The sequence below is a fragment of the Crocuta crocuta genome, unplaced genomic scaffold, assembly GCF_008692635.1.
Source record: "Crocuta crocuta isolate KB4526 unplaced genomic scaffold, BGI_CrCroc_1.0 scaffold16, whole genome shotgun sequence".
NCBI classification, from domain to species: Eukaryota; Metazoa; Chordata; class Mammalia; order Carnivora; family Hyaenidae; genus Crocuta; species Crocuta crocuta.
In genome coordinates this window covers 14,518,162-14,535,064 of record NW_027531893.1, presented here as the reverse complement: position 1 = coordinate 14,535,064, position 16,903 = coordinate 14,518,162, and the positions used below count along the sequence as shown (strand labels likewise).

The window sequence follows — 16,903 nt, the reverse complement described above, 5'->3', positions numbered from 1 at the left end:
TGGTAGGGCTCCTTCAGGGCCAATGCCTTTACTCACCATGAGCAGCATCATGTTGCCTGACATGCAAAGGGCTTGTTTGCTGAAAGAGAAGAAAAGCAGTGGCTTCATCACCGGAAAAGAATACAGACTCGCTCCTGTTGCCTCGTTGGTGGGATTTGTGAGCCCCCACCATTTTAAAATTAAGATATGCAGATGAAGACCAAGACTCAGCCATAGACGCAGCAAAATGGTTTGGTTTGGTCTTTTAGGGACAGTGATTCCATTAATTTATCCATCCATTCACAGACATTTACTGAGCATTGACTATATGCCAGGTAATATCAGGACCTGGGGCTGTCAGGGTACAGTTAGACTCTCTGCCTGCATAGGACTTACAGTCAGGCCTTAGATCCCATATCTACATGGTGCTGACAGTATCAATGTGCACAGATAATGAGCTATCTGGCAGTCTCTTCTGACAAGGTCCTAACTTCTCAAATCAGTGGCATTTGAATTAAGATGGGTTTACAGGTGGAGTGCCTGGGTGGCTCAGTTGGTCGAGCATCTGGCGCTTGACTTTAGCTCAGGTCATAATCCTGGGGTCATGGGATCAAGTCCCACATCGGACTCCATGCTGAGTGTGGAGCCTGCTTAACATTTTTTTTCTTTCTCTCTCTCTCTATGCCCCTGTCCCCCGCTCATGTGCTCTCTCTCTCTCTCAAATAATTTTTTTAAAAAAGATTTACTGTTTATTCATATTTTCCAAGACACCAAGGATGCCAGCAAGGGCTCTGGAATTAGAACAGGAATAAAAATGGTAAAATCTTTTTAAGAGCATGATATGGCAGTATCTATCAATCATTATGTGCATGCCCTTTGGCAAAAATACATAAAAATAATTAAAACAAAAATATTTCACTGCACACTGTTTTTAGTATTAAAAAAAAACCTGAAAACAACCCAAATGTCCAAATATGTACAAACTGAAACAATGTCCGAAATATACTACTAAGTGATGAGGGACGGGAGTATGATACTGTGTGTATAATAAAGCCCCACTTTTCTAATAAACAAAAACGTTAGTAGGTGGATGTATATTCGTGAATGCCTAGGGGAAAGATCTGGAAGAATATACACTGAATCATTAACACAGTGGGGTGAGATCTCAGGGCATTTTCCTTCTCGATAGGATATACTTCTGTATGACTGGATTCTAGAAAAGACACATGCAAACTCTGTGAGGGCCTTCACCAGGATAGGTTGAATGAATGAGTATTATTTTTTAAATAAAAAATACAAAAATGTTTAAACATAGAAAGTGAAGACATAGAAAACTATGTCATTCTAGTTTCCTGATGTATTTTTCCCAAGGAGACAAGTCTGTGTCACAAGGATCCCAGGGCGACCTTCACTCTCACCTCTACGTCCCTCCTTTCCACTGTGAACGAGCTGGTGTTTGCTCTCTTCTCCATATCCTGTAGCTTGGTCAACTTTTCTATCAGGAACATTTTATCTTTGCCCTCCTGCCAAGAAGGAAAACAAAAACAAGAACAAAAACATGGAGGTTGGTGCGAGCAAATGATGGAAAGAAGGCAGGTAGGGTCCCAGACACAGGTTAGAGACTGCCGCCATGTTTTCTCTTGATGAAAGAGTAGAAACATTTCACAGCAAAGCCAAATTAACCCATAGCCTTCCTGAATTGTAACATTCTCCTCTAAAGCAATTCTTGCAGGCTGGAGAAGCAGCCTTCTCTATCCTGCAGCTAGAAGAAAGTTACACGCCACTGTCTGAAGGCCCAGGACAAATGGGGTATAGTAGCCCCTTCTCAGCATACCCTGTCTGGACACCCAGCGATGCCTCGGCTGGCCCTGTCTTCCCACTAAGAACGTCAAAGCTTATAGCTCTGCAGCGAGGAAGAGCAAACATATTTCACTTGGCAAAGTTACCAGTGTTAATGGAGTAGACCCAGATAAATACTTCCCAAATTGGGAAGAGGAACAAAGGAAAGGGGTATGTCTTCCCCAGGAGTGTGACTCACTTCCCCGTGAATCTATTACAGACTAGAGGGTGGTATATCCCACCCGTGTCGAAGTGGGCTAGCAAGCACCACTGATGGTCTGTCCAGTCCAGATCAATCCCATTTCTCATGCGCTTGTTTCTCCTTCAACTTTCAATCACTGATTTTAGCAATTAGTTATTATTATTATTTAGCATCCAACAATTATTGCTGTGGTATTTGCTTCATAATAATTTTCTATTTCCTTCAACCTTTCTATTTTTATTCACCAGAATTCTGCAAAGAAGAGCTGTCCTTGGGAAATGGCATTTTAAACAGCTCTCCTAGGGGCGCCTGGATGGCTCAGTTGGTTAAGCACTTCAGCTCAGGTCATGATCTCACTGTTTGCAGGTTCGAGCCCTGCATCAGGCTCTGTGCTGACAGCTCAGAGCCTGGAGCCTGCTTCACATTCTGTGTCTCCCTCTCTCTCCCTGTCCCTCCCCTGCTTGTCTCCTCTCTCTCTCTCTGTCAAAAGTAAAATAAATATATTTTTTAAAGTGAGTCCACTAGCCATCCTGGATATAGCCAACCTGTTTGTGAATTGATGATCTGTAGCAGCTGTTTCCATATTTTAGTGCCAATTAGAACTATCTGGAGAAGCTGCAAAAATGCAAACTGACAGGATTTATCCAACAGATCTTTACTTGGGGAGGTAAACCTGCATTGTAGTTTAAAGTACAAACTTTGGAGTTACCCAGTTCAAATCCCACCATTTGCTAGCCCTATGACTTGGGCAGGTCGCTTCACTCTGTAAACCTTAGAATCCTTAATTTTAAAATAGGGATTAAGAATGCATATGCCCCAGAGTAATAAAAATCAAATCAGAATTTTTGTTCATTATTTAGCACATGCCAGGCATCATGTAAATGCTCAACAAATGTTATCTGTTGCCATTACTGTTTGGAGGAGATCAGGGTAATAGGAATTTGCATATTTAATAAGCATCCAACAGGTTTTTAAAAAAATTTTTAACGTTGTATTTATTATTGAGAAACAGAGAGAGACAGAGTATGAGCAGGGGAGGGGCAGAGAGAGGGAGAGACACAGAAGCTGAAGCAGGCTCCAGGCTCTGAGCTGTCAGCACTGAGCCCGACGCGGGGCTTGAACCCACGGGCCATGAGATCATGACCTGAGCTGAAGTTGGACACTTAACCAACTGAGCCACCCAGGCGCCCCTCCAACAGGTTTTGACATAGGTGATTACACCTATTCCCAGCCCCAGATGCTGGGTTCCTTTGGAGACGATGTCCCTGTCTTTGCGGCCCGTCCTCCTGACAAGATTCCCAAGCATGCAGGCCTGCAGTGATGCTTCTGGTTTACCTGGTCCTGCTTCTACAATAGAGGGATTTAGAATCAAATCCCTCCCCTGGTAAGATCTTCATAAGACTTGCCCAAAACATTCAAAGTGCTGCATCAGAAAAATACAGGTGATGCTTCTGGGGACAGGCAGGGGAAAGAGTATAACTAATCCATGCCCTTTCCTCATACCATCTAAAGGACAAACTCAAATTATCTGAAACCCAAAGGTTCAAGCAGCTAGAACCCTGAGGAATCTTGGGCACCTGGGTGGCTCAGTTGGTTAAGCACTGGACTCTTTATTTTGGCTCAGGTCATGATCTCACGGTCATGAGATTGAGCCCCAAATCAGGCTCCATCCGCACTGGGCATGGAGGCTGCCTGGGATTCTCTCTCTCCCTCTTCCTCTCTCTGCCCTCTCCTGCTCAGTCACATATGTACTTGCACATGCTCTCTTTCACTCTTTCAAAATAAATAAATAAACATTTAAAAAACAAAAGAACCCTGGGGAATCCTGCTTCTTTCCATGTTCTTAGAAGTCAGTGTTCATGCCACAATTACTTAGGCATTTAGAAGAAAAGAGAAACAGCCCAGTATCAATGAGCATCCCTATTCCCAGACTGTGGTCTCTAAATGCCATCTCACTGGGACTCTGAATAAATGACTGACTCACATTCTGGGACAGGTAATAAACAAGAAGAGCCTGGAACATCTTGTCCTTTCAGAGAGCAGGTAGCTATCAAAGACCTCTGCGGTCATGTCAAAAAAACCTGGGAGCTAATTCAAAAGGAATTCCATGAGCAAAGAATGAGGCTATTTAAGCATAAACAAATTATTATAATTGAAAGATGTCAAAGTATACTTAAATCTGTGACTTCATAATGATAATTTAAAAATCCTCACTGGCTACATTTGAGGGTTGCTAGGTGTAGTGGGTTGAATAGTGCCTCCCTTGTAAAAATATTTGTCCAAGTTATCGTAACCCCCAGTACCTGAAAATATGGCCTTGTTTGGAAATAAGGTCTTTGCAGAAGTAATTAAAGACTGTGGGATGAGATCATTCTGAATGAGGATGAACCCTAAATTCAATGACAAGTCCTTAGAAGAGAAGGAGAAACAGGTACACAGAGAAAAAGAATTTATGAAGATGGAGGCAGGAACAGGAGTTAAGAAGTCCTAATGTGAGAAACAGCCAGGTCAGCCAGTGGCCATCAGAAGAAGCTCGGAGAGGCGTGGAACAGATTCTCAGAGCTCCAAAAGGTACCAACCCTGCTGACACCTTGATTTTGGAGTTTTGGCCTCCAGGACTGTGAGATAACAAATTTCTGTCATTTTAAGCCACCAAGTTTGTGGTTATTTGCTATGGCGGGCCTTAGGAAATGAATACACTAGGGTATTGACTCATCATTTCAAAAACTGGTCAATGAAGGAAAAAAATCATGCATTTATCTCATCATTCCTTTATAAACTGTACTTCAAGGTAATCAAATAGTTGATGAGCAAAAATTCTTTTTTTCATAGAAGAATTCTAGCTAATAAATGTAGAAGAAATTACGGGATTAGAATACCACTGTTTTGTTACTTCTAATGAAATCAGTGGGTCTTCTAGGCAGTACTCATCAAAGGCTGCAAAGTCCATCAGATGAAAGGAGGATGGGGAGGCTTCTGATGGATGGGGTCAGGCTAACAAAGCATGAGCCCGCTGATCACTTTTCACATCACCCAAAAATAGACACCTAGACACTTTATGTCTCAAGGCAATGCTGTAAGAAGTGAATAGTGTCATCTATGAAATGTTCCGGCTAAAACACTGAATTGTATTCAATTGGGTTTTTAAATCTCATCACCAGGGTACAGGAAATAAAAGAAAAAGAACATACTAAACACCATCACAAGGTTGCAAATCAAATAAATCCAGAACGTGAGAACTATTACAAGACAAATGACCTGGTTTCTTCAACAATAAATGGCAAAAGAAGAAGGGAGGGGTGAACAATTATAGATGAAAGGAAACAAGAGACATCGACCAAATGCAACATGTGGCACTTTCTCAGACCCTGATTTGAACAACCCAACTATAAAAAGATACTTCATGTGGCAGTTGGGGAAAATTCACCTTTGATTGTGTGTGAGATAACAGTAAGGAATTATCAACTTTTCTTTTAGGCATGATGATGGTATTATGGTTATGTTTTTTAAAAATCTTTATTTCTCAGGCACATAGAAGTTTTTACAAATAAAATGATATAAAGTCTAGGATTTGCTTTAAAATAATCCAGATATTTGCAGTGATGGGTTAGTATAGATAAAATAAGAATATACAAAAAATTCTTAAGCTTGTTTATTTATTTTTGAGAAAGAGAGAGAGAGAGAGAATGTGCTTCTGAGCTGTGCTTTGAGGACTTAGCAATGGCCAACGCCATCAGAGCCAGGCTTCTAAAGAGGGACCGACAGTATAGGGGCAGAGAGAGAGGGAGAGAGAGAATCCCAAGCAGGCTCTGTGCTGTCAGCTCCAAGCCCAACTAGGGGCTCGATCTCTCAAACTGTGAGATCATGACCTGAACTGAAACCAAGTCAGACTCTCAACCGACCGAGCCACCCAGGTGCCCCCAAGAGTATACAAATGTTGATGGTAGTTGGTGCTGGGTGGTAGGCAGGTGTAAGTTCATTGTACTATTCTATTTGGGAGTATATCTGCAAGTGTGCATTTTAAATTGTTTTCAGAAAAGTGGGAGTAGGGGCGCCTAGGTGGCTCAGTCGGTTAAGCGTCCGACTTCGGCTCAGGTCATGATCTCAAGATTCATGGGTTCGAGCCCCACGTGGGGCTCTGTGCTGACAGCCAGCTCGGAGCCTGGAGCCTGCTTCAGATTCTGTGTCTCCTTCTCTCCCTGAACCTCCCCTGCTCACGCTGTCTCTCTCTCAGAAATAAATAAAACATTAAAAATTAAAAAAAAAAAAAAAGAAAGAAAAAAGAAAAGTGGGAGGAGAGTAACAGGTGCTAACAGGACTCACATTGATAATCTGTTCATGGAGCAATCGGATCATAACCTTCCTTCCCTCTGTGATCTGCCAGTAAAGGTAGGTGATGATTCTGGAAGAGAAGAAAAGAAAAAATGACAAACACTTTTGCCGATATTTTGTAGGCCCCAAATTCCAACTGGTCTGAAAGGAACTGAGATATTCTCTTGCAAGTGGATTTTCTCCCAACAGTTTTCCTGAAAACTTGTGTCTGGATGAATCACAGGCTCAATACATCCGAGTAACCTGGCAGCACGTGACATCACGTGAAAGAAGGAAGAAAGACTCATTTCATGGCCTCTCCTCAGATTAACTGAGCACCTCTGGGCATGGAGCCAGACAACAGTATTTTTTTTTTTATGTTTATTTATTTTGAGAGAGAGAGAGCTTGGGGGAGGGGCAGAGAGAGAGAGAGGCAGAGAGAGAATCTCAACCAGGCTCTGAGCTGTCAGCGCAGAGCCCATCGTAGGGCTCTAACCCACAAACCATGAGATCATGACCTGAGCCAACATCAAGAGTCAGATGCTCAACCGACTAAGCCACTCAAGTGTCCCAACAGTATTTTTTAAAAGTATACATGATTCTCATGTGCAGCCAGAGTTTGTGAATCTGGACAGTGCCATTCAAACTGCAATTTGATATAAATTTCCTGGGAGTCTGTCAACATGCAGGTTCTGGGATTCTGTAGGTCTGGGGTAGGGCCTGAGATTCCGAGTTGCCAACAAACTCCCCAGTGAATTAGAAGTTTGATGGAACAAGGCACCAGGTGAGCTCAGCATTTTAAATAGGCCAGTGACAAACCAGCATAGGGAAGGGAGGGCACGGCCGGGAGCGAGGAGACCCAGGTTCCAGCCCCTCTGTCACTCACAGGCTGTGCAGCCTGGAGCCTGTCTGTGCAAGTCAGCCCATCTCTGTCTCACCACTTCCATCTGTAAAACCGAAAAGTTGCTCCATAAGCAATATCAATTGATTCCACTAGTGTGTGCTTCTGAGCCGTGTTCTCTCTGTGAGAACTTAGCAATCGCCAATGCCACCAGGGCCAGGCTTCTAGAGAGGGCCTGACATTCGTCAATGAACTATTCATGCAGGAAAAGGAACCCAGGCCGAGCAGATCTCTTTTTTCACAAGAAGTCACAAATCGGTTGTTTTGTTTTAATTTTTTTCTTTCTTTAATGTTCATTTATTTTGAGAGAGAACATGAGAGCAGAGAAGGGGCAGAGAGAGAGGAAGAGAGAATCTCAAGCAGGCTCCACACTGTCAGCGCCGAGCCCAACGCGAGTCCCATCCCACAACCCTGGGATCATGACATGAGCTGAAATCAGAAGCCAGAGCTGAAATCGGAAGCCAGACATTAAAACGACTGAGCCACCTGGGCGCCCCTAGTTTTTTTCTCTTTTAATATGGAGCACTCCATTGGTGGTATAATCAAGTCCAGACTCGTTTTCAAAAATTAAATTCCAGGAACAGATGATGATTAAGAAGCATTCAAGTATTACCAAATATAAATGTAAAATAAAACTTTGTTGTAATATAACTATATCACAGACTTCTAAATCAATCTCCCATGTATTTAAGTTTACAAAATAAATTCTCATAGGAATACAGAATGAGGGGCGCCAGGGTGGCTCAGTTAATTAAGCGTCCGACTTCAGCTCAGGTCATGATCTCGCAGTTCATGGGTTTGAGCCCTGCTTCAGGCTCTGTGCTGACAGCTAGCTCGGAGCCTGGAGCCTGCTTCAGATTTTGTGTCTCCCTCTCTCTCTGACCCTCCCCTGCTATCTCTCTCTCTCACACACAAATAAATAAAAACACTTAAAAAAATTTTTTTAAAAAGGAATACAGAATGAATATGACATAAATTCTCATATGGAACATACTTACTTCCAGAAACTACATCAGTTAAATTGGATAAAAAAGGCTTGGAATCAAAAACTTCATAAAAGGAAAAAAAGATGAGCCCAGTGGGTTAATATGTAACTCAAAGTATCTTTTTAAAATAGGATNCTCTCAGAAATAAATAAAACATTTTTTAAAAATTTAAAAAATAAAAATAAAATAATATAGGATGATTTAGGGGCACCTGGGTGGCTCAGTCAGTCAAGCCTCTGACTCTTGATGTCAGCTCACATCTTGATCTCAGGATCTTAAGTTCAAGCCCCGTGTTGGGCATGGAGACTACTATACCCCATCTTTAAGTTTCAAAATGTAATCCTTTGCAGTGATGGTAATAACCACTGGTTCTGAACCCAGTGTTGTCCATGGTACATGGATCGTCAACTCATGATTATGTCCACCTAGAAAAGTCAGTGGTAGGGAGCCTAGATGGCTCATTTGGTTAAGCATCCGACTTCAGCTCCGGTCATGATCTTGCAACTCCTGAGTTTGAGCCCCCTGATGGGCTCTGTGCTGACAACCTGGACCTGTTTCTGATCTGTGTCTTCCTCTCTCTGCCCCTCCCCCACCATACTCTCTCCCTCAAAAATAAACATTTTAAAAAAAGAAAAAAAAGAAAAGTGAATGGTAATTTCCATTCCTGTTGCAGTATACCCAGCACATCCAACTTGAAGCTGAGCTTACCGAGAACCACATTTCCACCCCATTGTGAAACCTGTAGATCCGAATGCTTTAAATTCTTGATGTAGCAATTCACATAGCTCATTAAAATTAGAGTCACATATATGACTCCGGCATCTTTTAAGGTGTAGAGGAGTAAAAGACAGAAAGCCAAAGAGTACCATGGAGTCCCCTCCTGATATCTGGCACCCACCCCTGGTGGTGGCAAGACCAGAAATCAATTGTTTTTATTTGAAAATGGAAGACTGCTATCCTGCATATGAACAATGCCCGACCCATTTGAACATAACGACAATCTCAGAAAGAATCACACACATAATTTTCCTAAGCATTCTCAAATCCAAATTTTCATTTTGTTTTCATGTTGTTTCTTAACAGGGGACACAGCAGGTATTGCTTTCTTCGTAAAACAGGCAAAAAAAAAAAAAACCCTCACAAAAAACAAAAACAAAAAAACCTGAGACAAGATGATAGTGAGTGACTTTTTTAAAAATTCACGGGCAAAGTCAGGAGCATCCAGGCCACTGAGCCACACCGTAGCCCTTTGTTTTCCTGGCAAGCAGTCCCCAGACTATCCTCACAGCCTGTTAACGACATGTTCTCCCCCACCAGTTTCCCAAAGCGCTCCACTTACAACACAATGAGTGTGAGGATGAAAAAGAAGTGCACGCTCCCGATGAGGTTCCGGTAGATCCAAACAACCCACAGGTAGCTGGGCCTTTTACCCAGGATATCAATCCAACTGTAGATGGAGTGAATGAAGAAGGGCAGACCTCGAAACGGGCCACAATCAGCTGAAGGTTTCAATCTGGTAAAACGAGGGACAGAAAAACATCCGTAGCACAAATCTCAGGTATAGCTTGTTCTAGAATCAGACCGTCCTTTCTGGGGTCTGGACCCGAAACCAGCAATGTCTGCCTGCTGTACCCTTACCCTCCCTCCCAAGGAAGCCCTCTCCCTCACGGCCTCAGCAGGTAGGTTTTGTACATGTGACCGCCACTCCGAGGATCAGCTCCCAGACGGGGTTCTATCACCTGAGCTAATGGGAGCCAATCCAAAGGGCGGCAGTAAACTCTGTGGTATCCCAGCTTGAAGAAATGAACTGGGTGATCAGATTCTTTTTCTTGGGAACTTGAACTAAGACATGAAGAAGGGACCCTGCAATCTATGGAAGCTGAGGTTGTGGCAATGATGGCCATGTGTAGTCAGATGTTATGAATTAGCAGAAACTAGAGGGGAGCTAGGAACTGATTAGGAAGAGAGAAAAAAGAGAGAAGCAAAAACACCATAAAACAGAGTAGTCAGCCCTGAACCCACTTGAGTTCCTGATGGTTCCACTTCCATCTGCATCCTAAAAATCAACTCCTGGGGTGCCTGAGTCGCTGGTTAAGCGTCCAACTTTGACTCAGGTCATGATGTTATGGTTCATGAGTTCGAGTCCCACATCAGGCTCTGTACTGACAGTCTGTCTGGGATTCTCTCTCTCTCTCTCTCTGCCCTTCCCCCACTTGCTCTCTCTCTGTCAAAATAAATAAACTTAAAAAAATCAACTCTTTTTTTCCCTCTTTCTTCCTTTCTTCCTTTTTTCTTTCTTTCTTCCTTTTTTCTTCCTTCCTTCCTTCCTTCCTTCCTTTCTTTCTTTCTTTCTTTCTTTCTTTCTTTCTTTCTTTCTTTCTTTCTTTCTTTCTTTCTTTCTTTCTTTCTTCCTATAAAAGTTTATTTCACCTGTTCTAGGTGCTATGCTAGATACTAAACCCTGGGGATTCCATAGCAAACAAGACAGACATGGTCTCTGTCCTCCTGGGTTTATATTTTAGTAAGAAAAATGGACAACTAATGAGCTAATGATTAATGCCTTCAAGTGAAGGCATTTCTGACTGTGAACAATGGAAAGAAGAAAAGAAACTGCCCCGAGAGAGACAAGTGGAAAAGACAGTAGGCAAGCATGGTCATGAAGGTTAGATCTTGAGGATGACTTCTGAGCTGAGATTCAGAGCAGAGGACAGAAGGCCACCAGGCAGAGGGAGTGGGGACACACATACAGGACTCCGCCTTGTGTTGGGAGAGGCTCACAGGGTGCCAGGAACGGAGCAAGAGTCATGAGGATGAAGGAAGATAGAGCCAAAGAGGGGTGAGGTTGGAGAGCTAGAAGGGAACCAGCCCAGACATGTCATTGTGGTTCATTTAGTGGAAGTTCAATCCCCATGCTGGGAGACTGCTAGCCTCCAGGAAGTGAGGAAATCCTAGCATCACCTGATGGGTGGTGACCGAACTGAAACATGTTCCCTGCTTGGGTTGTTGTGTCTGCTGGTTACCAAGGGGACTTGGGGTAAATACTGCACTAAGCATGTCTTCTTACTCTGATGTTTGACATCTGGGACCTTACAGACCCTGGACAGAGGGCCCCTCCCAGGAGCTACCCTACTTAGTACGTCTTTCACATGCAAACCAACCAATCCAGAGCCCACATCCCACCTACCACCTCCTCCATCAGGCTTTCACACTCAGGATCAGTCTCCCCCTGCCCTGCCCCCCACAGGGCCAGGTAACCAGATAAATCCAGACAGCCCCTATATAGCTCAAACCCACTGAAATTGTTCAAACAAGCCAATCGTAAACCTGCCTATCCTCTCACCCTTTCCTTCCCAGGGAAACCACAATAAAGGCTCTTGCCCACATTTTCTCCTTACTCTCTCTGTGTCCTGACCAATCCTGGGATTTCCTCATGTGGCCCCCTGTGGTGTGCATCCCCACTCCCACCCCCATTTCTACTGGGATCTGAGTATATAACAAACCATCGTTCCAATGAGATTCATCTCCTGATCTGTTGGCCTCACCAAGCCTTAATAATAATAAAACCTATAGGGAGGACTGGGTGGCTCCATCGGTTAAGCGTTCGACTTTGGCTCAGGTCATGATCTCATGGTTTGTGAGTTCAAGCCCCACATCAGGCTCTCTGCTGACAGCTCAGAGCCTGGAGCCGGTTTCAGATTTTGTGTCCCCCTCTTTCTCTGCCCCTCCCCTGTTTGTGCTGTCTCTCTCTCAAAAATAAATAAACATTAAAAAAATAAATAAAAATAAATAAAAAAAATAAAACCTACATTTTATTTATTTACTTTAAAGTAGGCTATACACCCAACGTAGGGCTTGAACTCATAACCCTGAGATCAAGAGTCTGATGCTCTACCGACTTAACCACCCAGGAGTTGCAAAACCTACACTTTAAAACACTCACCCACCCCATCTCTAAGACCTTACCACAAAGCCACAGTTTCCTACCTCCAGATGGTGATGGCCAGGGTGCACAGGACCCCAGTGAAGGATGGGAAAAAGAGCAAGAAGATGAAGAAGGTCATCATCTGTGAGGCTCGCCAGGCTTTGCTTGGAGGCTGGAAATTCATCATCAGGCTGATCTGAAAAGAGAGAAGCAGCCAGCTCCCATCTGTGGCCAGAGGGGCAGGCTGGAGGGACCCCAGCCAGGCACTGGCTTCCTGATAACCTTTCCCGGGACCACTCCCCACCAGCCCCCACTCAGTTCCAACCGCCACTGGGCCACATAAGACTGAGAGAAGCTAACTAGCTCCACCTTCAGGCTGACTCACGTTTTTGACGTAAAACATGATGAAAAGAGTAATCATTTGGATAAAGGGCAGCAGAGGGCAGAAGAAGGTTCCAATCCTATGAGGGAGAAAGGGTGAGTGTCAAAAGTCACAGGAGACATGAAGAATGAGAGTTGGGGGGGGGGGGGATGAGGGCAGGTATGGGTGTGGTGGGAAGGGAAAGAGAGTGTTCCGGGCTGAACTGTGCTTCTCCAGAATGCATATGTTGAAATACTAACCCCCTAGTACCTTGGAATGTGACTATTTAGAGAAGGCGCCTTTAAAGAGGTAATTAAGGTAAAAGAAGGTCCCTAGGGTGGAACCTAATGCAATCTAACTGGTATCCTTAAAAGAAGAGATTAGACAGGTACACACAGAGGGACCATGTGAAGAGGCTGGAGAAGGTGCCATCCCACAGGCCGAGGACAGAGGTCTGGAAGAAACCAACTACGAACACCTTGATCTTGGACCTGTAGTCTCCATAACTGTGAGAAAATAAACTTCTTCATCTAAGCCACCCAGTCTGTGGCGTTTGTCAGGGCATCCCTAGCACTAATTCAGAGGGAGCCGTGCTCTCTCACTGCCGACCGGGAACTTCCCACCACACCCGGCATCCTCAGCAGCTCCCTTCCCAGCTTTGGAAAAGACATTTTGCAGAAAGCACCACCCACACACCACCAAATGGCCTTCAGCAAGCCCTAACCTAGGTGTCCAGATGTGGGACATGTCCCCTCCTTCCTACACGGCATTCAGGAAGGTCTGAGGTCCTGCGAGGACAGGCATTAAACTGCACTGAGTTAGAAATGGGAAGGGCATTCCCTCTCAATCTTCCCCAATGCTGCTGAGTGTTGAGAGAAGAAAATCTCACTTCGGTGGCCCTAATACTTGCCAACCTCCCTTTTTCCCAAAAGAAAGGTGGGAGGGGGGCAGTAAGCTTTAAACTGAGAGCCTTGGCAGACAGGAGCATCCAGTTAGAATTTAATGACTGTTGGTGATTGGCTTGGTTTTATTTTATTTTATTTTTTATTTTTCTAATTTTTTTAAGTTTATTTATTTATTTTGAGAGACACAGAGACAGGGTGAGTGGGGGAGGGACAGAGAGAGACAGGGAAAGAGAGAGAATCCCAAGCAGGCTCCAGAGATGCTATGAGCCAAAAGCCCAACTTGGGGATCAGAACCACAGAACAGTGAGATCATGACCTGAGCTGAAACCAAGAGTCACGGGCTCAACCCACTGAGCCAACCAGATACCCCTTATTGTATTTTTTTAAAGTGACCAACATTTTTCTTGAAGTAATCTCTACACCCAAAATGGGGCTCAAAATCACGACTCCAAGATTAAGAGAGATCAAGAGTCAGATGCTCTACCAACTGAGCCAGCCAGGTGTCCCCGGTTTTGTTTTATTTTTTAAGTTACTTGCAGTTTCTCTCCAATGATGCTGATTATCCATTTCTGGTTGTAAATTAAAGAGTCCTTTAAAAAAATATTTTTTTTTTAGTGTTTATTTTTGAGAGAGAGAGGAACAGCATGAACAGGGGAGGGGCAGAGAAAGAAGGAGACACAGAATCTGAAGCAGGCTCCAAGCTCTGAGCTGTCAGCACAGAGCCTGATATGGGGCTCCAATTCGGGAATGGCGAGATCATGACCTGAGCCGAAGTCAGATGCTTTACCAACTGAGCAACCAGGCGCCTCAAAGAGTCCTTTAAAAATGTATGTAGGGACACCTGGCTGGCTCAGACAGTTAAGTGTCTGACTCTCAGTTTCAGCTCAGGTCATGATCGCAAGGTTTATGGGTTTGAGTCCCACACTGGGCTCCATGCTGACAGCATAGAGCCTGCTTGGGATTCTCTCTCTCTCTCTCTCTCTCTCTCTTCTCGTCTCTACATTTCTCTCTCAAAAATAAACATTAAAATAAATAAATAAATAAAAATGTATTTAAGTTAAAAAAAAAGAGGCAAACTATATAAAAGATAATATTAAGTAAAAACTAGTACAAGTGATATGTAGATAAGCCAAAAAACAGGTAGGCTAGTGTGCAAAAGGCACAAGTTTGGAAAACACTTACCTCAACTCATCTTTACCATTGTCCCTAACATACACTCCCTTCCTGTCACTCTGTTATCTTCTCTTAAAGCTCATCATCAAAGGCAATATTCTCCTAAAACCCACAAGGGAATTAAATCTATAACTTCCATGGAGAAAGGAAAAGATATAGGTCTTTTCAGTTGTGCTTATTTACAATTTATTAACACAAACCGTAAAGGCCCAGAAGTAATAATGGCCCTATCTGATTGTAACTTTTCCCCCTGCTAACATTTCCCTTTGGAACCTTCATCAATGGTCAACAATAAGGGCTTGGTTTCTAGGGCTCAGAAACCTGGCCAAGGTAAGCACTCAATAAATGGAGCCGTATTGTTATTACCACATCAGCTGATTTCTGCACATCATTTATTAAAAAACAAAAAACTTAAGAGTGCTCATAAGTATGATTCAGCAATTCGACTCCTGGGTATATGTCCAAAAGAACTGAGGGGGCACCTGGGCGGCTTAATTGGTTAAGCGTCTGACTTTGGCTCGGGTCATGATCTCGTGGTTTACAAGTTTGAGCCCCACATCGGGATCTGTGCTGACAGCTCAGAGCCTGGAGCTTGCTTTGGATTCTGTGTCTCCCCTTCTCTCTACCCTGCTCCCACTAGCACTCTGCCTCTGTTTCCCTCTCTAAAAAATAAACATAAAAAAAAAAAAAAAGAATTGAAAGCAGGGTCTCAGAGAGATATTTGCACACCCAGAATCATAGCAGCATGATTCACAATAAGCGACAGGGAGAAGCAAGCCAAATGTCCACCCATGGGTGAATGGATAACCATGTAGTATATCCATACAGTAGAATATTATTCAACCTTAAAAAGGAAGGAAGTGCTGATAAATGCTACAATACATTTGAACCTGAAGAACATTATGCTAAGTGAAATAAGCCAGTCACAAAAAGACAAATTCTGTATGATTCCACTTACATAAAGTATCTAGAGCAGTCAAACTCCTAAACACAGAAAATAGAATGCTGGTTGCCAGGGACTGGAAGAGGGTAAAATGGGAAGTTCTTGTTTAATGGGTATGGAGTTTCAGTTTTGCAAGATGAAAAGAGTTCTGGAGATCTGTGGCACAGCTATGTGAACATATTCAATACTATTGAACTGTACATTTAGAAATGGTTAAGATGATAAACACAATATTAGACATGCTCCTACCACAATTAAAAAAATTTTTTAATGTTTATTTATTTTTGAGACAGAGAGAGAGACAGAGTGTGAGCAGGTGAGGAGCAGAGAGAGAGGGAGACACAGAATTGGAAGCAGGCTCCAGGCTCTGAGTTGTCAGCACAGAGCCTGACGCAGGGCTTGAACTCATGAACCATGAGATCATGACCTGAGCTGAAGTCAGACACCCAACCAACTGAGCCACCCAGGCGCCCCCTCTTCCTACTACAGTTTTTAAAAGGTGCTCATAAGGGTAACAAACAGCCACAATATCCCCACTTGTAAAATATTTCTGAGTCAGTCTGAAGATTCTCAAAACTTACCACACCAGAGTTTGTGCATAGATCAGTTCTAGGACATTCCTGGCGATGTCAAACTCCTGTAAACCAAGGCTCGTTGGAAACTGCATTCCAATGAGTCTGTGAAAACATCACTAAGTTTAGTACCCAAGCCATCAACCTTCTCCTTCAAAATATTCCCCATAATCAACAAAATAGAGCATCATCAGTTTGGAATAAAGTCATAAGTTCTTGCAAAGTTTTGAAAAGTTCCAAGTATAAGTGTATTTTTGAAGAAAGAATTGAAGGAATTGAGGGAAAACTAACACAATACATTCAAATAGAGATGCTGAAGTGGTTTTAAAATATTTCAGGGGCGCCCAGGAGCCTCAGTTTGTTGAGCATTCAACTCTTGATTTCAGCTTAAGTGGTGATCTCACAGTTCGTGAGTAAGAGTCTGGTGTTGGGGTCTGTGCTGACAGTGCGGAGCCTGCTTGGGATTCTCTCTCTCCCTCTCTCCCTGCCCCTTCCCCACTTGCACGTGTGCTCTCTCTCTCTTTCTCAAAATAAAGATTTTTTAAAAAATTCTAGGGGCGCCTGGGTAGCTCAGTCAGTTAAGCGTCTGACTTCAGCTCAGGTCATGATCTCACGGTTCGTGGGTTTGAGTCCCACGTCGGGCTCTGGGCTGACAGCTAGCTCAGAGCCTGGAGCCTATTTCAGATTCTGTGTCTCCCTCTCTCTCTAACCCTCCCCTGCTCACGCTGTCTCTCTCTCTCAGAAATAAATAAAACATAAAAGAAATTTTTTTAAATTCTAGAGACCAGTATTTAAGTTATCCCACATAT

General features: G+C 43.4%; 1 protein-coding gene across 2 annotated transcripts in view; it reads right to left on the bottom strand.

Annotated features, from left to right (window-relative positions):
- The window catches only part of TMC5 (transmembrane channel like 5), a 49,593-nt gene that overhangs the window by 1,276 nt on the left and 31,414 nt on the right, over positions 1-16,903 (bottom strand). For both annotated transcript variants that reach the window (XM_077773334.1, XM_077773335.1), the window contains 7 exons: positions 16,104-16,199; positions 12,526-12,601; positions 12,203-12,336; positions 9,558-9,731; positions 6,344-6,422; positions 1,398-1,502; positions 37-79 (listed from right to left, as the gene is read on the bottom strand). In XM_077773334.1, the coding sequence (XP_077629460.1) occupies positions 37-79; positions 1,398-1,502; positions 6,344-6,422; positions 9,558-9,731; positions 12,203-12,336; positions 12,526-12,601; positions 16,104-16,199 (707 nt within the window). The remainder of the gene's footprint in view (positions 1-36; positions 80-1,397; positions 1,503-6,343; positions 6,423-9,557; positions 9,732-12,202; positions 12,337-12,525; positions 12,602-16,103; positions 16,200-16,903) is intronic.